Here is a 23,901-nt window from a genome sequence, read left to right on the forward strand (position 1 = left end):
GGTGTATAATGTCCAAAGAATAGGTATCCAGGTCTTTGGGTGTCCCCAGAGTAGTTAGCCAGGTCTATAGGTGTCCCCAGTGTATGTAGCCAGGTCTTTAGGTTCCCCCAGAATAGTTAGCCAAGTGTATAGGTGTCTCCAGTACAGATAGCCAGGTGTATAGTGTTTCCAGTATGTATAGCCAAGTCTATAGGTGTCCCCAGTATAATTAGCCAGGTCTATGGGTGTCCCAAGTATATGTAGCCAGGTCTGTAGGTGTCCCCAGAATAGTTAGCCAGGTGTCACCCGGCAGGAGGGGCGAGCTCAGTGAAGGGAGAGTGGTAGGTACATCCCCCTCCCCCCTTTCCTCACCTTTGGGCTCCCCCTTCCTCGCTCTACCCTCTAGAACTAAAGTTTTGGGGTGGCTGGCAGTGGGCGGGACTTACCTCTGCCTCCTTCCACAGCGAAGCAGTAGTGATGTTCGGTTCATGAGTCATTTGAGCCTGTTCTTTCCTGTGAGTTTAATGATCCGACTCTCATCCACTGAACCGAATCAGTACAGTGGATGAGACAGGAACTGCAGCTGCAGTACCTGTCTCATCCACTGAACTGATTTGGTTCAGTGGATGAGTCGAATCATTACACTCACAGGAAAGAACAGGCTCATAGAACTCATGAACCGGACGTCACTACGCAGAGCTTGGAGCGAGGCAGAAGTAAGTCCTGCCCGCTGCCAGCCACCCCAAAACTTTAGTTCTAGAGGGTAGAGCGAGGAAGGGGGGGCCCAAAGGTGAGGAGAGGGGGGGAGGGATATGTCCCCCCTTTCCCACCGCTCCCTCTTCTCTGCGCTCTCTTCCTCCTCCACACAGCCCAGCATTCAAAAAGGAGGACATCTGGCCGTCCTTCCTTGCCTTGAGCCGGACAGAGGACAAGCACTCCAAAATCCGGACTGTCCGGCCTAAATCCGGACGGATGGCCACCCCACTCACAACACAGATGAGTCAGACAGGGTGCTGCTGGTGAATGGAAATGCACATAGAGGTAAAGAGGCGCCCAGGTTGGATAAAAACTTCTAAAAACAGTTTAAAAGTAATGATGTATCTTACCTCAATGACGAAATCCTTGTAAACTTACAAAAGATTTTTATTGAGCACAGGCAACGCGTTTTGCAGGTCTGAGCCCGCTTCCTCAGGCTAATACAAATGCCAACAGACAAATATCATTCGGCATGGTGAATGGGAAGATCCGCTGTCCATCAGCAGCACTGTGTCTGAATGCAGCACCCCAACAGCATCACTCAATGCAAGACAACCCCTGCCCTCACATCACCCATTTTCTTTCTCCATTAGCAGCAGCGAGTGTGAACCCCCTTCCCACTGGCATTATACAGAGTGACATCCCACATTTCACCAGCAGCATCCAGTATGACCCTCCACACCCATCAGCAGCGCCCAGTGTGAGGTTTCCCTCCCCTACTGGTATTATGTCAACCAGAATACCTCCCCACCCAGTAGCACTCAGTGATGCCCCCCCGCCCTCCTCCTCCTCCTCTTCACCCAGCGTGATCTTCTCTCCCTCCTCACTCAACATGCCCCCCCCCCCCTTTTCCTCACCCAATAGCACACAGCCTTAACCCCTCCCCCACCACCTCCAAGGCACAAGTGCAAGAAAACTTACTTAGCATCCAACCACCAATGCACAGGGCTTAAAGAGACACTGAAGCGGAAAAAAATATGATATAGTGAATTGGTTGTGTACTATGAATAATTACTAGAAGAATAGCAGCAAAGAAAATATTCTCATACTTTTATTTTCAGGTATATAGTGTTTTTTCTAACATTGCATCATTCTATAATATGTGCACATTACACAACACTCAGCATTCAAAATGAGTCTTTCAGAGCAGTCTGTGAAGTAATGACCTCTCCTCTAGCAGAGAAAAAGTAAATAGTCCAGGAACAGTTGAGATAATAAAAGTCAGATAACAGCCCTCTCCACGACTAACTTAGTCGGAGAGCTTAATGGCTTGTTTGCAAGAGATAACTGGAGTTTCTCAACTCTTCCTGTACTGGAAACAATTACACTGATGTATCTGATCTTAATGTTTTATTTCTTAGCTGTGCTACACATACAAATCATAATATTTTTTTTCTCGCTTCAGTGTCTCTTTAAGCCCACAGATCAGCTACGCTCACTGAGAGACGCACAAGAGAAATCTTAGGCATAATCATAGACTTCACTGGCTTACCGTCCATCAGATGGCTTGTTCATGAAGCTCCATTTGAGTCCAGTGGGGAAGCCGGCACCTCCTCTTCCTCTCAGACCTGAAGCTTTTATCTCTGTCAGTATCCAATCCACCCCTTTAAGCAGGATCTCCTTGGTCTTGTACCAGTCACCACGCTTCAGTGCTCCTTTCAACCTACGAGGTGACACAGAAGGGACGTGACAATTCATAAAAAACTTGAGGAGGGGAAACTAGAGATGCAAAGTTCGGATCTTTTCAATGATTCGAATCGGATCATTGAAAAGATCCGGATCTTTGATCCGAATCTCGGATCATTTTACAAGGGAAGCAATCGGGGGTGAAATGACTAGCAGCACAGGAGAAGGGAAGGGGGTGGACACACAGAGAAGGGGAGAAGATGGACAGAGGGCAGGGAGTGGACAGAGAAGGGAGGAGGGACGAGCAGAGAGCAGAAATGTTTGTTTGCACACAATACCCACATGCTGCACTCATATGCTTTACATATATTTCACCTATATGTTCATCTGTATACTTTGAATGCAAACGTGGCACAGTGAAAGAAAGCATTCCCCAAAGCATTCCCAGAAGTGAAGTGCAGCTGTTTAGAGCAGTGCAGGAGGATCATATTGCACAGCAATCACAGTGCCTGTCCTAGCCCAGCACGCTGTCTGTAACGTTACTGAGCTGTGCCAAAAGTTTCCAATTTGTTCACTGTGCACAACTACGGAACAGACAGCCTATAATGAGCAGCAGATTATAGCCAGTATGTGTGCTCTACACATATCTGGCAGTGGCACCCATGTCCCCTCTCTCATCTACCTGTCCCTGCAAGGCTGGCTCCCCGCCAACAGAGCGATCCATCTCTGCTCTGCTCTGCTTCCAGGACCCCGCTGCCCGCTGAGAGGGGGGCGTGCTGCTCCTGGCCCCGCCCCCTTTGCGATCCGAATCACTCATTTTGATGATTCGGATGATTCGACTCACAAAATAGATCCGGATCAAAGATCCGAATCGTTCATGATCCGGACAACACTAGGGGAAACCACCTGTATTAGCCACAGCCATCATAATTTATATGCGCAGCGCAAGCAATTAAATAACAAGGACAATTTTGCCAGCACTAGTGAGAGGAGGTAGTGACCCTATTGGCTCCCCCCAGCAGCACTCAGAGATCACCAAGTTCCCCCTGCACACTGCAAAAAAAGTATGTCCTGGCGGATGAAGTCGTCGGTGATCAAACAATTGGATTGGAAAGAGTTATTGTGCCGACGACTGCTGCAGACACAGAGTATGGAGTATGGGAGTATGGCTGCTTGCGACTCACTATGTAAAAACACTGGCAGTGATATGTTTCAATGATAGAAAACAGGCAAAATCAATGAAAGAAATGCACTAAGTCACTGGTCAGAACCCAACTTTAAAGGGAACCTTAATTCTAAAAAAATAAATAATGAGTTTTACTTACCTGGGGCATCTACCAGCCCCCTGCAGCCATCCTGTGCCCTCGCAGTCACTCATGGCTCCTCTGGTCTCCCGCTGCCAGCTAGTAACACGTAAAAATTTACTTCTTGATGTCTGCAATAGCTTCCTGCACCAGCTGGAATGCGTAAAGACGTACGCATGGCGGCCGGCCGACTCCCAGTCGGCAAAAAACTAAACTAGCTGGCAGCGGGAGACCAGAGGAGCCATGAGTGACTGCGAGGGCACAGGATGGCTGCAGGGGGCTGGTAGATGCCCCAGGTAAGTAAAACTCATTATTTTATCTTTTTTAGAGTTAAGGTTCCCTTTAAGCACAACTGAAGCAATCCTGAACTGATAATAAACGCAGATAATTGTGTAAGTATTACTAATGGTAAAAAGAACAATCTCATATTTTTATTTTCAGTTTGGGGGCTGTATTTTGAAAGGTACGTACACAAAAGCACCATTTTAATGCAATCTGTGTCACTCCAGAAGGATCAAATTTGAGATGGCTGATAACACGGCAACGCCTGAGTACTGTACAGACATATCACTAGGCAACAACCGTGTAGTGCATACTGTCTCTATGGAGGGTGGGTAGAAAAGATAATGAATGGACCAAAGGACTTTCCCTCAGATAAGCACTGGATGAGGCCATTGTTCTAATTAACCTTTCCTTTTGAGTGTCCTGCACCATCATGAGCCACACTGTCGGCCCTCCTCCCCAACAGTAGGGCATGTTGCTAGCATATAGGTTAGCGATGCATCAGTACATAACTCTGTCCTGAGCTAAGTCCCTATCCCTGCAAGCGACAGTAATTGTGTGTGTATACGCACTTTAAGAAGCAGCCACAACAGTCTAATGCAGGCATGGGCAAACCAGGCCCTCCAGCTGTTACGGAACTACAAGACCCACAATGCATTGCAGGAGTCTGACAGCCAAAGTCATGAATCAAAGGCAAATGTATGGTGGGACTTTTAGTTCCGTAACAGCTGGAGGGCCGAGTTTGCCCATGCCTGGTCTAATGTAAGATCTGCTACTTTCAGCTGCAAAAATAAAACAATCAATAGCCTTTGGAACAGATATCACCTTTGCTGTCACCAGAATTGTTTGCACAGCCAAATAATGTTTGACTTCTGTTTACTTTTCAGGAAAACCCAGGCTGAATTCAAGTCATTTGCATAGATAAAACCACATCTTTTATTTTATTTTTTTTGTAACGCTTGATATGCAAAAAAGAATAAAAAAGAAACCTCAGACATGTTATTAGTAGAACTAGTACTAAGTGTACTCCTGTTTATCTCATAATGTCACATTTCAATTCAGGTATGCTTTAAAAGACACCTGACCAAGGCAAAGCCACTTTAGCCAATCACAGAGGTATGTTTATGCGGGATCCATTTACCCCTGTGCATTTCCCGTTCCTCTACTCTTTCTCCCTGGCTCCCATAATCACTCCTTGAAAAATTTTACTTTTGGCTAAAGTCAGTTTCAGACAGCATAAGGCAGGCTTGCTGAGATGATCCCTCCCATTTCATCCTTCATAAGGGGAGTGAATGGGGTGGGGAAGAGGAGGGAACATAACAGAAAGTCTGCCTATACCGGTCTGAAATTTTAGCCAAAAGTCACATTTTTGAAGGGGGGATGAATGAGAAGAGGAATGGACAATGCAAAGAGGTATGTGCAATCAGCATGAATATACCTCTGCGATTACCTTTGGTAGTTTTGCCCAGGTCAGATGTCCTTTAAGTACAAGTATTCTAACTAAAGTTGTCAGAATTAACACTACAGCTAAAAGGAAAGAATACAGCTCATCATGTCCTCAATATGAGCATATGTTCTATGTTAGTAGCATAGCTGACTGCAGGAGGACAGACTGAGAACCCCTATGTTATAGTGAAACATTAAAAGACACCAGATGCGAGAGGGATATGGAGACTGCCATATTAATTTCCTCTAAAAGTAGACCCAAACTCTTGCTCAGCACACAATAAAAAAGTCTTCATACCACATACAGTTGCTAAAGAAAATCACTTCTCTGCATAGGCAGATAATTCTAAATTAGTTCTTATCAGCAACTGTGAGGCAGGGAGCAGGCTTATATGAATTGTGTGCGTTTCTGGGGAGCGGGTAACACATACTAAATTGCATATAAAGCCTCATTTACATGGTACAATTTTCTATCAAATAGACACATCTATTAGATAGTACTATTTAAAAAAAAATTGCATGGTGTGTAGACGTCCAAATGGTTTCAGATCAATTTTGCAATAGATTTTGCTTTGATAAATACCCAAAATCTACTGCAAAATGTAATGCAATCCGATTGGAAACTATCTAATAGATCCGATCTGAGGGAAAATTGTACCGTGTAGATGAGACTTAACCTTCCTGGAGGTAAGCCCGAAGCTGAGCTCGAGGAGGAGGTTTCTCAGGCCCTGCTGGGCCGATTTACTCACTTTTTTTTTGCAACACACAGCTAGCACTTTGCTAGCTGCGTGTGCATTCCGATCACCGCCGCGCCGTGCCGCCCCACCCCCAGACCTCGTGCGCTGCCTGGCCAATCAGTGCCAGACAGCGCTGAGGGGTGGATCGGGACTCCCTTGGACGTCATAACGTCGGTGACGTCATTCCACCCCGTCGCCATGGCGACGGGGGAAGCCCTTCAGGAAATCCCGTTCTTTGAACAGGATTTCCTGATCAAAGAAAAAAAAAAAAAAAAAAAAAAAAAAAGAAGAAGATCGGCGGAGGCGATCGAAGCAGGCGGGGGGATGCCGCTGTACAGCGGCTATCGATTTAAAAAAATAAAAATTTTAAAAAACAGTGCTGCGATGACCCCTGGCGGTTTCTAATAGACCGCCAGGAGGGTTAATGGAAGTCTATGGGCAGCACTGCAGAATGTAGTTATCTGCGTTTGCCACTGTAACAAATTGAAAATGCACAACATGTAGCCTATGTCCACTTACTGCATGGGAATCACATGTGATTCACATACATGTCCTATGACAAAAAATGCAAATAAATACGATACTGTATTTTTCTCAATTGAAAAAGGACTAATATTAAAAAAACAAAGTGCAAACGCATGAAAAATGCAAAACACATTAAAAACACACAACCAAAATTGCAAAACGCACAAGACAGAAAACTCCTGGTTTGTCCTCACATATAGGTGTGCTCCCAGCCTGCAGGAGAACTCTGCCAAGGCAGCTGCCTATAGTAAACACTAACCCTACCAGTGCTTACTGCAAAGGTCAACCAAATAAAACCTCAGATTTTGGGATTTCTAGAAAAGATTTTTTTCCAATAAAAGTTATCATGCTGTGCCTAACCTTTTAGCGCAGAGAAGTTCTGAGTTTAGTTCCACTTTAAACAATACCAGTTGCCTGGTTGTCCTGCTGCTCCTCTGCCTCTAATACTTAGTTACAGACCTCGAACAAGCATGCAGATCAGAGGTCTTTCTGGATTAGCTGCATGCTTGTTTCAGGTGTGTGATTCAGACACTACTGGTGCCAAAGAGATCGGCAGGATGCCAGGCATCTGGTATTGTTTAAAGGGAAATAAATATGGCAGCCTCCAGATCCCTCACTTTAGGTGTCCCTTTTGAAACTAAATAAAATACCAATAACAGCAGATTATCAGCAATGGGGTCATTTTTGGGCAGAGTGATCCACAGTATGTCAATACAAATATAAAGGTGATAAAAGGTGGCTGGATAGTGTAATGGTTAAGGGTTCTGCCTCTGACACAGGAGACCTGGGTTCGAATCTCGGCTCTGCCTGTGCAGTAAGCCAGCACCTATTCAGTGGGAGACCTTTGGCAAGTCTCCCTAACACTGCTACTACCTATAGAGCACGCCCTAGTGGCTGCAGCTCTGGCGCTTTGAGTCCGCCAGGAGAAAAGCGCGATATAAATGTTCTGTGTTTGTTTGTTTGTTAAAAGCAGGTAAACGTGTTCTGCAGAGATTGTAACACTAAATTTACATTGCTATATGAGCTTCCAACATGTATGACACAGTTGTACCATAATGATGTTACTAGGGCCCATATGCAATTCACTTTTTCACCCGAGTTTTCTCCCAGGTGATATTTTCACAACTTGTAAATAAAATGCCTTTAACACCGTCAGCAAGCAAACAAATACTCAAAATAATTTTGGCAGTACTTTTTCACCTTATTTTTGGTACTTTTCCATTGCAAAGTGCTACAAAGTTATTTTAAATCAAAGATGAAAAAGTACCTCCTAGGAGTAAACTCAGGAGAAAAAGTGAATTGCATATGGCCCTAGGTGTCAGCAGACTCATTGGAGCTCACCTCCAATCATGACGTCCATACAAGTTGGTAAAAATTCGATCCTCATCGTTTAAAGGCCCAAACTTTGTCTTCTTTGGTGCCTGTGAAGAACAAGGAATTTAAAAATGAGACTGACCTAGAAAATAACTTTGATGTAACATACAGGCCCCATTGCCAATATGCGATGCGGGTGGTCATGTGTTATGCAGGAGTGAATGGCACCATTGTTGCTCTGTACTGTACATTGCAGTGTTGATGCCATTCGGTGATACTGAATGAGTTATTTAGTAATTATATAGCACGGACATCTTCCGCAGCGCAGTACTGAGTATATTGTCACTTAACTGTACCTCAGAGGGGCTTTACAAGCTAATCCCTATCATAGTTATATGTCTATGTATGTACAATAGTCTAGGACCAATTTAGGTGGAAGCCAATTAACTTTTCTGCATGGTTTTGGGATGTGGTAGGAAACCCATGCAGACACCAGGAGAACATACAAACTCCATGCAGATAGTCCCCAAAAAAGGCAATGCTGACAGTTCTGTCTATGCATTGAGGTGCTTGCGCATCATGCAGTAACAATATGTGTTACAGAAATGCAGACAGTAACACATAGTGAGGAGAGCCTTATGGGATTTTGGACTTGTGCATCTATGTAATAATGATAAAAGGTGAACCACAAAGATATGCTAAGTGTAAGGCTGAAGAAGACTGTACAGTCAAGGCTGTATAGTGAATGGAAACTGGCTGAAGCTTCAGTCTCGGTTGGCTTAAATGATGCAGCTTCACAGTACCCACCTGCTCAGGTGCTGTAGCATTAAATCTGGCAAAGGAAACGGTCGGAGCTGCTGAGGAGAGTGGAGTACGGAGTAACTGCCGGAGGGACAGCATCATCCTGACAGGAGAGGGCCTGTAAGGGGAGAAGTAAGCAAACCGAAGGCTGAAAGAATGGAAAAACCTGCAGCAGGACTTCAGCTAAGAGGAACTGTAGTAAAATTGCTTTTTTATATATATTTTTTTTACAATATTAATTTATAAAATATTTAGTCAGTGTTTGCCCATTGTAAACTCTTTCCTCTCTCCGATTTTAATTTTAAAATGTATCATAGGTGACGACATCTTTAGCCCTGCCAGGCGATCTCTATGCATAGAACTCTCAGTAAACGAACATTTTGCAAAGGGAGATAGTGGTTACTTGGAAACAGACATTATTTCCCACAATGCAACAAGGTTACATAGTAAACCATCGGGACCTTGGTCATGCTACCACACTGTGGGATGCGTTTCCCCATAATATCAGCCATACAGACCGCCCCCCCCCCCCCCCGAAGATCTGTTTGAGAAAAGGAAAAGGTTTGTAGTGGGAAAGGGGAGTATCAGCTACTGATTGGGATGAAGTTCAATCCGGGTTTAAGTTCCTGTTTAAGGTGCCCATTAACTGTACAATATTTGGAGCCAGTTTGGTTAAAGGGAACCCAAAGCGAGGCAGCCATATTTATTTCCTTTTAAGAAATACCAGTTGCCTGGAATCTCTTTGGCTGCAACAGTGTCTGAGTCACACACCTGAAACAAGCATGCAGCTAATCTAGTCAGACTTCAGTCAAAGCTCCTGATCTGCATGCTTTATCAAAGTCTATGGCCAAAAGTATTAAAGTGGGAGTGTCAACATAAAAATCAAATTTCAACAGTAACTGGTCTGAGTGTATTACCGTAAGTGATAAAGATGCTAATAATCCTGCATTCAAAATTTTCTGCTGTAATGATTTGGAGTTATCACACTGGTCCTTTAGTAGTCAGTGCCAAGCAGTTGCATGCTGGGGTTTCTCTTTATCTATAATATATTCGTCCTCTTTCCTTTATATCTCTTCCTACCTGCTTATCTAAAACCTGATCCCCTGCTCACTTGTGTTTACAAGCAAGGCTGAGGTGACTCAGCGATTGGAGGAGAAAAAAAAAAAAAAGTTAAGGGAAGAATGACATCAGTGTCAGGAATATACTGGGGTGCTGATGATGTAAGGATAACAGGAACATATTTCTTTCATTTTTCTATCTGCTGTATATTTTGTCAGAGGTTTAGGTATGTCAGTCAGTCAGTCTGGCTTTTGGAAGGTGTCACCTGGATAATGTCTGTATGTAGATTAAATTTGCATTCAGGGCAGAGATCAAGGGAACTGCCATTGTCTTCATTGAATAGACCAGTCACCTTCAATAGGCAAAGGAACCTGGACAGTAATTAGGAACGGTCTACCTAGCCACTAGCCAGGAAACACTTACTTAGACATTTACCCGACCAGGTTGGAGCCCACACAGGCGTTCGGCTACCTCATAGTCTGAATAGTGGGCTGGAAGTGGAATTGCTTTGAAATCTGTAAGTGTAAATAAGATACTTGTTGTTCTCAGGATACAATCTTACCTGTGAAATCTGCAACCTTCAAAAAGCTGAAACAGGAACCCTTTAGAGTTCGCATATCACAGGAAGACTAGGACAAGCGTTCGGTGATGTCACAAACGGGGAAATTGCATTAGTTCCTGGGGGCTGGACATTAAATGCCCCAGGGGACGCTTCAGACTATTTAAGGTGGTCCAGAACAGTCACAGGTATCTTCTCCTGGAGGTAGCGCATAGCTAGGGATGATCGCGACTCCTGGTCGAAAAAACAGCTTCCTCCCGTCAAACGTTCTAACCTAAGCTGGTAACGTTCTTTTTTTTCCCCCGTTTATTTGTACGCAAATATCCTTGTGTGTATTTTTGTAACTTTTATCTTTGTAAACTCTTAATTTTGTAACTTTTTATTTTGTTTTTTGTAATCTTTTGTATATATTCTGTTTTGCATTGTTTCACTTTTTTCCTGGAATATTACATTATTATTTAATAAGCTTGACTTCTGCTGTACTAAACTAACACTCATAGCCTAGAGGAGACTGCAGTGTAGCTGTGTATAAGTCCATGCCTAATTGTATGCTTGAGCAACACTACCATATGAAATTGTAATTGCAGTGTGTGTATGGGGCACTTCTGCACTCGACAGCAGAGTGGGAGTGGCTAACAGTATCGTTCGGAACGACTGTTCGTGGTTTTGCTGCACGACAGTGTAACTTGCATTACAAGTCAGTGCCTGATTGTGCTGTGTTACTGTACAACTGTACTGTGTGTGTGGGTGTGTGGCGTTCCCGTATTCGGCCTAAGCGCAAAGCTGACCCGAATACGAAAACGCAGATTGCGTGTTGAGCACTCGACAGCTGAGTTGACGTGTCTAGCAACCGCTAGTGGTGGCAGTAAGAAGCTTTTTAGGGGCCACAGCCTTGTTTGTGGCTTGAATAAGGCTGTCCCCTGCTTGATCTGGTCAAACCCGCAGTCGGGAACCGTATACGCAGGCGTGCCGCAGGCCGGTTCCTGACAATCAGTATTTAGCCTTAGCTGTAGGCAAAAGACATGATGGCCCCCACCAGGAACAGAATCCTCTTCATTTACTTTATAAAATTCACTGAAATCAAAACGTAGACAGTACAATACATGTGTTATGTAAGTAGATCAAGTATTTATCTACTTATATATGTGTTTTTTCCCCCTGTCATAGTATGGCTGATCATACTGCTTTACAGGCAGAGGATCAGCAGGACAGCCAGGTAATACACATGGTTTACAAGGAAATAAATGTGGCAGTCTATCAGGGCTGTGAAGTCGAAGTTGGAGCAATTTTGGGTACCTGGAGTCAGAGTTTTCATAAACTGAGGAGTCGGGAGTATTTCTCTACCAAATCTACAGCCCTAGTAAGTATTAGACTATGGAGTCTGACTCTTTTTGGGTACCTGGTGTTGGTGGTTTCATAAACTGGGGAGTCAGATGATTTTTGTACCGACTCCACAGCCCAGGTCTCTATATCCCTATCGCTTTAGTTCCATTTAAGATGACCCAACATCCATAGAGAACAGTTTTCCGATCTCAGCAACATCTACAACTTGAAGCATTATAATTGGCTGAATAGTGTGGGTATACTATTACTACAAGCTCTCTGAAATCTAGCAGTTCGAGAAGGTGCTGGTCACCCAATCACGTTAGAAGAATTTCCCTATGGATTTACTCGCTGGGTCGCCTCAATCATACCAGCTCCAAAAATGTTACTGACATACGATCATTCTATCAGATTTGCAGAATCGTAAGTAACTGAAGGGTAATTATCGTAAAATCCAACATTCCGATCAACAAAATCTTGTATTCCAATTGCCCATGGAATCATTTCAAATTGACTTTCTCCACATTCTGCATGGTTTTCTGAACAAACTTCATAGGAAACAGCTGTCAATCACAGCACCCTCTAGTCTAGAACACAAAGAGTTTTGATTGGCTGAATAGCATGGATTTAGTTTACTACAACCTATTGGAAATCTAGCAGTTTGAGAGGGCGCTGTCCACCCAATCATGTTAGCTAAATGACCCTATGAGGTTTCCTGCTGGATCCCCTAAAGTAGACTAGCACCAACATTGGATCAAATGATTGCATCTGAGGAAAATATTGTACAGTTAATGGGAACATTTAGACAGTGATGTAATTCTGCATCTACCGGTACTTCTGCAGCACTTGGCTCATATAATTCAAGCTTACCTATGCTCAATAGTTAAGGAAAAAATGTGAAGAGGAAAAAGAGTAGTAAACACCATATAAAGTCTGAATAGCGGCTTGTATCAAATCAGGGAAAAAAATGGCGCATGGAAATTTGGGCACTGTCAAATTACAGTACATTAAAAACAGTGAAATTTGGCTGCCAGAAATAGCTGTGAGCCAAATTACATATTTCCTAAGTGTTATAGGTGGACTGGAGGGGGAATAGTAATTAACGCTGCCAGAACTTTTGCAGGAGCAGGGTGAGCAGTTTTTCGGCTTTACCCTGCACCCAAATTTTCCAGCGCCGTAATTACATGTATGCGTTTGTATACCTGATTGGAAGAAATCCCCAAATGTCCTGTACTGATGGGTGTCACCAGGTTAGGAACACAAAAATCTATCAAATCTCACCAGAGTCTATAAGGGAATAAAAGGCGATCATCCCATATTTCAACCAGATATTTTCTTTTGTTATTTCATAATAGCTTCTAAACAAGAATTTCTGTATTCCAAGTTGACAAACTCACAAATGAAAAGTTATAAAACTTATGTGATAATAATAAGCAGACAAGAAGTGTCGAGAATCCAAGCAAGAAAACAATGATGTCACACCAATAGGCATTCGAATTCCTAATGCAGACCTAGAGTGAACTGGGGTATATACAAATTACTGACAGCATCATACACAGGTATGATATTGGTTGTACAAGCAGGCACTGACCTCCTGCTGTGCTCAATACAGACACTATATAAAGAACGTCACCAGCCGTCCCAACACTGCTCATTTATCACCCGACATAGAACAACATACGGCTCTATGATTTAATACAACACAGAAGTAAATAAAATAAAACCTTTATATAATGTCACCTTCAGCTGAGGCCCAACAACACACTACCTCCTCTTCCGGAGCTCTAGAGGCGCCTCGCGCATGCGCAGTCCAACACCGGTGTGTGGGCGGCGCCATGTTTACTGCGGGCAGACTGCCCATATGTGCATCTTAGGTAACTATAGACAAATAACTTGCGTAACGTCACCGATTGCTATAAATGTCATTTTTATCATACTGGGTTACATTCAGTGCTTGTAGTGATGTAAGTTTCACCCCGAATTTTAAACGGTAAGAAAAATAAGAAGAAACGTTTATAAAGTATAGGATGTTAATAATTCGGAGTTGATGTATAATAATGTATGCTAATTTCATGCAAATTGATTGCAGCATCAACTCACAATTTTTATTAGCATCTCACTGGGCACCCCTACTCTGAAACACTTTTGTGTATGGTACATAAGCCACCAAATTGGGTGCCTGCTTGCGCCAGAAGTTTGGACGGCACCTATAAAAATATTGGCATTGAGTTGTAATGTGGGCACTTGATAAATAGCGGGCACAATGACGGGACCAGAGAACTTACAGTTTTTTTGTGGCAAGGTTGGTGGCCGCAGGGGGGGGGGGGGGGGGGGGGGGAGAGATAGGTGTCAGGGAGGTAGTTTGTGGGTGGAGGTTGTTAGCGATTAGGTGCCAGGGGGGTAGTTTGGGGCAGGGTTAAAAGTTAGGTGTCAGGGAGGTAGTTTGTGTGTGTGTGGGGGGGGGGGAGGGTTAAGAGCGTCGGGGGTGGTAAATTGTGCACGTGGGGGGAGGGGGCTAAGGGTTAGGTCAGGTAGGTAGTTTGTGCAGCTGGGAGGGAAAGGGTTAGGTCAGGTAGGTAGTTTGTGCAGCTGGGGGGGTTATAAGGGTTAGGCATCTGGTCAGTGGCGAACACAGCCAGCAGTGGGCCCCTGTGCAAAATTGTAATTGTGGGCCCCCTCCGTGGCTACAACCTGTGTCGCGCGAAGCACGGCGCGGCAAAAAATAGGTGTAGATAGATGCGCCGCGTCAAAAAAATGGGCGTGGCAATGACCGGATGAGGGCGGAGCTAACTGTAACTTAAAGCGAACCCGGGGTGAGGGTTTATTTCCTTTTAAACAATACTAGTTGCCTGGCGGCCCTGCTGATCTATTTGGCTGCAGTAATAAACTGAATTACCGCCTAACGCCCATAGGCGTCGGCAGGTCTTAAGTGGATTTACATGGAAACGGCCTTTCCATGTCAGTTCACGGAGGGTGTCTCCATGTACAGTGTGCGAGCCGCCGATCGCGGCTCGCACGTGTAATGTAAACACGCAGGGAAGAAATGCCCGCTGTTTAGATCAATACGGCGCTGCGGTGCAGCAGCGCCGTAGGGCAGATCGGCGATCCCCAGCCTCTGATCGGCCGGGGATCGCCGTCATTTGATAGGCTGAAGCCTCTCCTGTCAGGCGCAGGATGGCTATCCGTCCTGCGCACATCAGAGCGAGAGGGAGGAAGAGGTAGGGAGGGCGGAAAACACTGCGGAGGGGGGCTTTGAGGAGCCCCCCCCCCCCGCTCGGCCACACAGAGCGGTGGTGATCAGACCCCCCCAGCAGGTCATCCCCCTAGTGGGGAAAAAAGGGGGGGGGGGGAGTCTGATCGCCCTGCCATTAACACGATCTGTGCTGCGGGCTGCAGAGCCCGCACAGCACAGATCTCCAAAACATAGCCCGGTCCTTAACCACTTCACCACTGAGGGGTTTTACCCCCTGAGCACCAGAGCAATTTTCAGCGCTCCTTCCATTCATTCGTCTATAACTTTATTATTACTTATCGCAATGAAATGAACTATATCTTGTTTTTTTCGCCACCAATTAGGCTTTCTTTAGGTGGGACATTATGCCAAGAATTATTTTTTTCTAAATGTGTTTTAATGGGAAAATAGGAAAAATGTGGGGAAAAAATAATTATTTTTCAGTTTTCGGCCATTATAGTTTTTAAATAATGCATGCTACTGTAATTAAAACCCATGAAACGTATTTGCCCTTTTGTCCCGGTTATAAAACCATTTAAATTATGTCCCTATCACAATGTTTGGCGCCAATATTTTATTTGGAAATAAAGGTGCATTTTTTTCAGTTTTGCGTCCATCCCTAATTACAAGCCCATAGTTTATAAAGTAACAGTGTTATACCCTCTTGACATAAATATTTAAAAAGTTCAGTCCCTAAGGTAACTATTTATGTATTTTTTTTAATTGTAAATTTTTTAATTTTTTTTTAATTACAAAAAAAAAAAAAATGGGGAGTGTGGGAGGTAATGAGTTAATTTTATGTGTAAAAGTCATTTATTTGTATGTGAAAAATGTGTAGGGTGTAGTTTACTATTTGGCCACAAGATGGCCACAGTAACTTTTTGTTTTAATGCGACCTCCAAGCTTCCTTCCGGAAGCTTGGAGGAAGAATAAGGAGGCTGGACACGTGAGTTTTTTCTCACAATGATCGCGCTGCCCATAGGAGAGCAGCTGATCATTGCGGGGCTTAGATCAACGAACGGGAATGGATTTTCCCGTTCATTGATCTCTGGGCGAGCGGGCGGCGGCGGTTTTACTAGCGGCGGGCGGCGTGTTTACGAGCGGGAGCGCGGGCAGCGTCGGGAACGCGGAAAGTACGTGTTTCTCCGTCCCTGGTTTTTAAAGGATGGAAAAAGGGGCGGAGAAATACGTACGCGCGGGGGTAAAGTGGTTAATGTTCTATCCACCCTCCAGTTCCACATTCCCTGCAGAGCATGTGATGAAAAAATCGTATAATCTATAGTGAAAACGGCATGTGTAAATTTTCAGTAATTCCAGAGGCTGGAGCAGATATCCTGTACTAAAGCAAAGTAGAAGTGGGAAAAGTGAGATTTTTGGTCAGAGACGTCATCCATCTTTTTTTTATATATATATAATTTATTGAAGAAAAGAGAACAATTCTATATTCTATAAATGCCAATACAAGACCAGCAATACAATACTCTCTTCCTCATTTCTTCAGATTTTACAAAATCAATACAATACAAAACCAAAATTACCCCCTAAACAACCCCCTCCTCCTCCACTCTCCACTCCTCAAACAGAATGCACACCAAGTTAACCCACATTACAACACATAATAGAATTCTCATCCCACAAATGACCCAATATTTTCCTCAGGAGGCTCCTCCCCTCCACCTCCACCATGCTCCCATATTCCACCGTATCCTGAAATTCACTCCATTTCCCCCACTTGATATTGAAGGCCTCCAATCTATCCTGTTGTAAAGCAATCTGATTCTCCATATTCTTTACCATATTTATCCTTTCAATCCATTCTCTCATGGTCGGAGAACCATGGCATCTCCATTGTATAAAACTTTTAGCTGCTATTAATAACTGAGGCGCAAGCGATCTCTTATATCTACTAATAGACACAGGCGTTCTATGCAACAACACTTTTACTGGATCCCAATCTCCACAATCCTCACACAGTGCCATCTATCTAATTATTGCTAGTGCAGCAGATAATGTAGATGGCACAGAATATGCTATCGTGTTACCCCCAGAAAATAAGCCCTACCTCAAAAATAAGCCCTAGTGGCAGTTAATTGTAAAGTAAATTTAAGGCATGTATACCATTCTAGGTATACATGTAACCCACTGATTTGCCCCTGATTTGCCCCCGGGACACTGAACCATCATGCCAGAGATGGAGAGGGAAGGCAAGAGCGGACTTAAAGTGGTAGCTGCGTTGTTTTGACACAGGTCCTGTCATCCCAGCATCAAGGTAATGAGCTGTGTCAGGGCCGGTTCTAGAGTTTTTGCTGCCTGAGGCAAACTTGTGAGGATGCGCCCTTCCCACCCCCTCCCCCCCCCTAATTGGAATGATTGCACAGCAATCATTCCCCCCCTAATTGGAATGATTGCCCCCCAAAAAACACTGTCAGGGAGCCAGGTATAGGTGCCCCGAGTATTGGTAGCTAGGTACAGTTGCCTCCAGTATAGGTTAGCCAGGTACAGCTGCCCAGTATAGGTTGGCCAGGCACTCTCTTTTAACTTCCTGTTTCTGCCTAGTGCTGCCCCCAGACTTCTGCCGCCTGAGGAAGTCACCTCACTTGGCATCATGGGCGAACCGGGCCTGAGCTGTGTGCAGGGATGACACGGCAGGTGCCTGATCAGTACAGTAGCATAGAATACCTTTGGATCAAGCAGAGGAAGAGAGAGAGCGGCAGTGTAGTTAAATCTTTGTGTAGCTTTGTCAGATTTTTAACCAGTTGCAATTATTTATAGGTTCTACTACACCAGCGGGGATCGTCTGATGCCGGATACATGTGCGTGTCGGTTGCTTCCGGCTGAAAAAGCACTCCCGTGCAAAATAAAATACTCACTGAGCCTCCAGCATCGTCCTGTAGCTCCTAGTAGGCTCCTGACGGCTTTCCTCTGTGTACGGCTCCAGGTCCGCGTCTGGTCACGTGACTCCCTGGGATCTGTGCATGGATGCCGGAAAGCCACTAGGAGCTACAGGACGTTGCTGGAGGCTTGGTGAGTGTTTACGTATTGTATTCGCTTTGAGTCCTATGGTAGAAAAGCGCTATAGAAATGTTATTATATTGTATTGTTGTATTGTATATTCGTATCCAACTTGGTGATTCTATGAGTTATCTATGTAAACCTTCAGCGCTAATCAATACTTCCACCACCGCAAGCACCATAAAATAAATGCGCTTACCAAATTGTAACAGACCTTAATTACAGGGTCTGCAACCAGGCATCATAAGGTCAGCGGTCGGTATCTTCCCCAGCTGGCCTCCTCTCCGCACATACGAAAATCCGCAATGATTCACAGGCTCTCATACGCAATAATTCCCAAAAGCGTGCATGAAAGACAATAGTATACTCATCTAAGCGTATCAATCTTATATTTAGTATGAAGTGGTTAAAAACAAGGCAATAAAAGTCACTCACATCAGGGTCCTTGTGACAGGGACCCACGTAGTATACAGCGTGTAAAAATCACAGGACGCCGTCCAGCCACACGTCCGCCTCGCCGGCCGGTTTCACTGCTATAGTTTCCTCAGGGGCTAGCCTTAAATAAACCTTATGATGCCTGGTTGCAGACCCTGTAATTAAGGTCTGTTACAATTTGGTAAGCGCATTTAGTTTATGGTGCTTGCGGTGGTGGAAGTATTGATTAGCGCTGAAGGTTTACATAGACATTTGATGAAGACGCTACACTGAAGTGTTGGACTTTGGCTGCTTATCAATTGATTATTGATTTGTGTTTTTAGGGTTGCGCCGATATATTTTATATTGGATTCTATGGGTTAGCTCTCTCCATGCTGTCCGATCTTGTACCATTTCTGCCAGTTGCCTTAAAGAGACTCTGAAGCGAGAATAAATCTCGCTTCAGAGCTCATAGTTAGCAGAGGCATGTGTGCCCCTATTAAACCGCCGCTATCGCGCTGCTAAACAGGGGGCCCTTCACCCCCAAATCCCCCCCCCCCGCAAGACTTGGTCGTAGATTTGGTCGCTCCTGGAGGCAGGGCTAACGGCTGCAGCCCTGCCTCCAGTCGCGTCTATCAGCGGCGCATCGCCGCCTCTCCCCCGCCCATCTCAGTGAAGGAAGACTGAGAGGGGCGGGGGAGAGGCGGAGATACGCGCTGACAGACGCGCGTGGGGCAGGGCTGCGGCAGTTAGCCCTGCCTCAACCAGGAAGCGCTCCCCCGCTGCACCGAGGGGATTTGGGGGTGAAGGGACCCCCGTTAAGCCGCGGGATAGCGCCGTTTTAGCAGGGGCACACATGCCCCTGCTATCTATGAGGTCTGAAGCGAGATTTATTCTCGCTTCAGACTCTCTTTAAGCTCAATTCTGTGTCAGCTTTGATGGTGTCAAGCCAACGTGTTCTCTGGCGGCCTTGTCGCCTTTTGCCATTGACTTAAAGTTACTTTTATTCAGCCAGCAAGTAATTTTTGACAGGAAATGGCACAGGTGTCTCCCAAAAGATAATAAGACGATGTACAAGACGCATTATTGTGGAAAAAAAAATATCTCAGCTTTTATTTACATTTGAGCAAAAAGTGTCCAGTCCAAAATTATTCATATCCTTTTCAATAACCAATAGAAAAGCTTTTATTGGCTATTACAGCAATCAAACGCTTCCTACAATTGCAGATCAGGTTTTTGAATGTCTCCACAGGTATTTTTGCCCATTCATCTTTAGCAATGAACTCCAAATCTTTCAGGTTCGAGGGTCTTCTTGCCATCACCCTGATCTTTAGCTCCCTCGACAGATTCTCAATTGGATTCAAGTCAGGACTCAGGCTGGGCCACTCCAAAATGTTAATGTTGTTGTCTGCTAACCATTTCTTCACCACTTTTGCTGTGTGTTTTGGGTCATTGTCGTGCTGAAATGTCCACTGGTGCCTAAGGCCAAGTTTCTCTGCAGACTGCCTGATGTTGTCATTAGAGTTGGGCCGAACGGTTCGCCTGCGAACGGTTCCATGCGAACTTCCGTGGTTCGCGTTCGCGTCCCGCAGGCGAACGTTTGCGGAAGTTCGGTTCGCCCCATAATGCACCATGGAGGGTCAACTTTGACCCTCTACATCACAGTCAGCAGGCCCAGTGTAGCCAATTAGGCTACACTAGCCCCTGGAGCCCCACCCCCCTTATATAAGGCAGGCAGCGGCGGCCATTACGGTCACTCGTGTGCCTGCATTAGTGAGAGTAGGGCGAGCTGCTGCAGACTGTCTCTCATAGGGAAAGATTAGTTAGGCTTAGCTTGTTCCTGGCTGCATACCTGTTCTGTGAACCCACCACTGCATACCTGTTCATTGAACCCACCACTGCATACCTGTTCATTGAACCCGCCACTGCATACCTGTTCTGTTAACCCACCACTGCATACCTGTTCAGTGAACCTGCCAGGCTGCCACTGCATACCTGTTCTGTGAACCCACCACTGCATACCTGTTCAGTGAACCTGCCAGGCTGCCACTGCATACCTGTTCTGTGAACCCACCACTGCATACCTGTTCTGTGAACCCACCACTGCATACCTGTTCTGTGAACCCACCACTGCATACCTGTTCAGTGAACCCACCACTGCATACCTGTTGTGTTCAGTGAACCCGCCACTGCATACCCGTTCTGTTCAGTGGACCCACCACTGTATACCTGTTCAGTGAACCCGCCACTGCATACCTGTTGTGTTCAGTGAACCTGCCACTGCATACCTGTTCTGTGAACCCGCCACTGCATACCTGTTCTGTGAACTCACCACTGCATACCTGTTCAGTGAACCCACCACTGCATACCTGTTGTGTTCAGTGAACCCACCACTGCATACCTGTTCTGTTCAGTGGACCCGCCACTGTATACCTGTTCAGTGAACCCGCCACTGCATACCTGTTGTGTTCAGTGAACCTGCCACTGCATACCCGTTCTGTTCAGTGGACCCGCCACTGTATACCTGTTCAGTGAACCCGCCACTGCATACCTGTTGTGTTCAGTGAACCTGCCACTGCATACCTGTTCTGTGAACCCGCCACTGCATACCTGTTGTGTTCAGTGAACCCGCCACTGTATACCTGTTCTGTTCAGTGAACCCGCCACTGTATACCTGTTCAGTGAACCCGCCACTGCATACCTGTTGTGTTCAGTGAACCCGCCAATGTATACCTGTTCTGTTCAGTGAACCCGCCACTGCATACCTGTTGTGTTCAGTGAACCCGCCACTGTATACCTGTACTGTTCAGTGAACCCGCCACTGTATACCTGTTCTGTTCAGTGAACCCGCCACTGCATACCTGTTGTGTTCAGTGAACCTGCCACTGCATACCTGTTCTGTTCAGTGGACCCGCCACTGTATACCTGTTCAGTGAACACGCCACTGCATACCTGTTGTGTTCAGTGAACCTGCCACTGCATACCTGTTCTGTGAACCCGCCACTGCATACCTGTTCTGTTCAGTGAACCCGCCACTGTATACCTGTTCTGTTCAGTGAACCCGCCACTACATACCTGTTGTGTTCAGTGAACCTGCCACTGCATACCTGTTCTGTGAACCCGCCACTGCATACCTGTTCTGTTCAGTGAACCCGCCACTGTATACCTGTTCTGTTCAGTGAACCCGCCACTGCATACCTGTTGTGTTCAGTGAACCCGCCACTGTATACCTGTACTGTTCAGTGAACCCGCCACTGTATACCTGTTCTGTTCAGTGAACCCACCGCATCAGTGTGCATACCTGTGCAGTTAAGTGAACCCACCTACCTACGTGAGTGCACGCAGTGTGATATACCACTCCGTGCATACCCGATATGGACAAAACAGGTAGAGGAAGAGGTAGTGCCAGAGCCAGAGGAAGTCCACCCGGCAGGTCTGCGCGAGGTCGTGTAAATGTAATTTCGTGTGGACCTGGCCCACAGTACAGTGCTCGGAAGAAGGCACGTCCCATCACCTCCCAAGATTGTCAGGACGTGGTTGAGTATTTAGCGACACAGAACACCTCATCTTGCTCAGCCACCAGCGCTACTACTAGCACCACTTCCGCTGCATTTGACACTTCGCAAGAATTATTTAGTGTTGAAATCACTGATGCACAGCCATTGTTACAGCCAGATGAATTTTCACCAGCTCATATGTCTGAGTTACGCGGCAACACTATGGATGTAACGTGTAAGGAGGATGAAGGACCTACTGATGGTGCATGTTTGGATTTTTCTGAGGCAAGCGAAGCTGGGCAGGATGATTACGATGATGACGATGATAGGGATCCTCTGTATGTTCCCAATAGAGGAGATGAAGAGGGGGACAGTTCAGAGGGGGAGTCAGAGAGTAGTAGGAAGAGAGAAGTTGCTGAAAGAAGCTGGGGCAGCTCTTCGTCAGAAACAGCTGGTGGCAGTGTCCGGCACCATGTATCGCCACCTATGTACAGCCAGCCAACTTGCCCTTCAGCATCAGCTGCTGAGGTCCCCATAGTGCCTACATCCCAGGGTGGCTCAGCGGTGTGGAAATGTTTTAATGTGTGTGCCTCAGATCGGACCAAAGCCATCTGTTCGCTCTGCCAACAAAAATTGAGCCGTGGAAAGGCCAACACTCACGTAGGGACAAGTGCCTTACGAAGGCACCTGGAGAAAAGGCACAAACAGCAATGGGATGGCCACCTGAGCAAAAGCAGCAGCAGCACACAAAAGAAAAGTCACCCTCCTTCTCCTCTTCCTCCTTCAGGTGCATCATCTGCTTCTGCTGCTTTCTCCCTTCCACCTTCACAGGCACCCTCCTCCACTCCGCCTCTGCCCTTGAGCGCTCCCTGCTCCTCTGCCCACAGCAGCAGTCAGGTGTCCGTGAAGGAAATGTTTGAGCGGAAGAAGCCAATTTCGGCCAGTCACCCCCTTGCCCGGCGTCTGACAGCTGGCGTGGCGGAACTGTTAGCTCACCAGCTGTTACCATACCGGCTGGTGGACTCTGAGGCCTTCCTTAAATTTGTGGCCATCGGAACACCGCAGTGGAAGATGCCAGGCCGCACTTATATTTCGAGAAAGGCCATACCCCAACTGCACCGTGAAGTTGAGAGGCAAGTGGTGTCATCTCTTGCGAAGAGCGTTGGGTCAAGGGTCCACCTGACCACGGATGCCTGGTCTGCCAAGCACGGGCAGGGCCGCTACATTACGTACACAGCCCATTGGGTCAACCTGGTGGTGAACGATGGCAAGCAGGGCGCAGCGGACCAAATTGTGACACCTCCACGGCTTGCAGGCAGGCCTCCTGCCACCTCCTCTCCTCCTGCTACATGCTCTTTGCTGTCCTCCTCCTCCTTGGCTGAGTGGCAGTTCTCCTCTCCAGCTACACAGCCCCAGCTCCGCAGGGCCTATGCTACATGCCAGGTACGACGGTGTCACGCCATCTTAGACATGTCTTGTCTCAAAGCGGAGAGTCACACTGGAGCAGCTCTCCTGGCTGCTCTTAAGAAACAGGTGGATGAGTGGCTGACCCCGCACCACCTGGAGATAGGCAACGTGGTGTGCGACAACCAGGGCTGGATTTACCATAAGGCACTGTAGGCACGTGCCTACAGGCGCTTGATGATGGAAAGGCGGCTCACTCCCCTATCCTAGCGCCTCTCTCCTTCCCTATCCCGAGCAGAGCGTAAATGAGTTGCTCACCCAGCTGCCGGCATCACACTGACAAGATCTCCTTTCAGTCAGGGGCACCTCTAGCTACTTAATACTGAGGGTACCTCTGGCTATCTAATACTAAGGGACACCTGTAGCTATGGCGGGCAAGGGAAGTAAGGCAAAGTGACAGCTGAGGCAGCCAGCACACTTGCCGTGCGGTTCGGCAGGGGTTTGTAGGTTCATGGAGTGTGAAGTCTAGGGTGTCAGGACATCTGTGCCTATAGGCTTCTGTGAGGTAAATCCGGGCCTGGCGACAACGGCAGCAATCTGCTTGCCGCTTTGCATATGGGGAAGCTGACAC

General features: G+C 46.2%; 1 protein-coding gene and 1 long non-coding RNA gene across 3 annotated transcripts in view; one reads left to right on the forward strand and one right to left on the reverse strand.

Moving 5' to 3' along the window:
• The window catches only part of NDUFV1 (NADH:ubiquinone oxidoreductase core subunit V1), a 29,242-nt gene extending 15,703 nt beyond the window's left edge, over positions 1 to 13,539 (reverse strand). The window contains exons 1-4 of one of the 2 annotated variants that reach the window (XM_068255620.1): positions 13,452 to 13,539; positions 8,777 to 8,888; positions 7,997 to 8,076; positions 2,228 to 2,398 (exon numbers count right to left, since the gene is read on the reverse strand). In XM_068255620.1, coding sequence (XP_068111721.1) covers positions 2,228 to 2,398; positions 7,997 to 8,076; positions 8,777 to 8,872 — 347 coding nt within the window. In that variant the 5' untranslated portion in view covers positions 8,873 to 8,888; positions 13,452 to 13,539. Of the gene's footprint in view, positions 1 to 2,227; positions 2,399 to 7,996; positions 8,077 to 8,776; positions 8,889 to 13,435 lie in introns of both variants that reach the window. The other variant, XM_068255621.1, reaches the window with a different exon arrangement.
• A 95-nt stretch (positions 13,540 to 13,634) lies between these two features.
• LOC137534223 (uncharacterized) overlaps positions 13,635 to 23,901 on the forward strand; it is a 220,933-nt gene continuing 210,666 nt past the window's right edge. Inside the window, exon 1 of the long non-coding RNA XR_011024330.1 lies at positions 13,635 to 13,701. This is a non-coding gene — a long non-coding RNA (uncharacterized lncRNA). The remainder of the gene's footprint in view (positions 13,702 to 23,901) is intronic.

The sequence above is a fragment of the Hyperolius riggenbachi genome, chromosome 10 (assembly GCF_040937935.1).
Source record: "Hyperolius riggenbachi isolate aHypRig1 chromosome 10, aHypRig1.pri, whole genome shotgun sequence".
Classification (NCBI taxonomy): Eukaryota; Metazoa; Chordata; class Amphibia; order Anura; family Hyperoliidae; genus Hyperolius; species Hyperolius riggenbachi.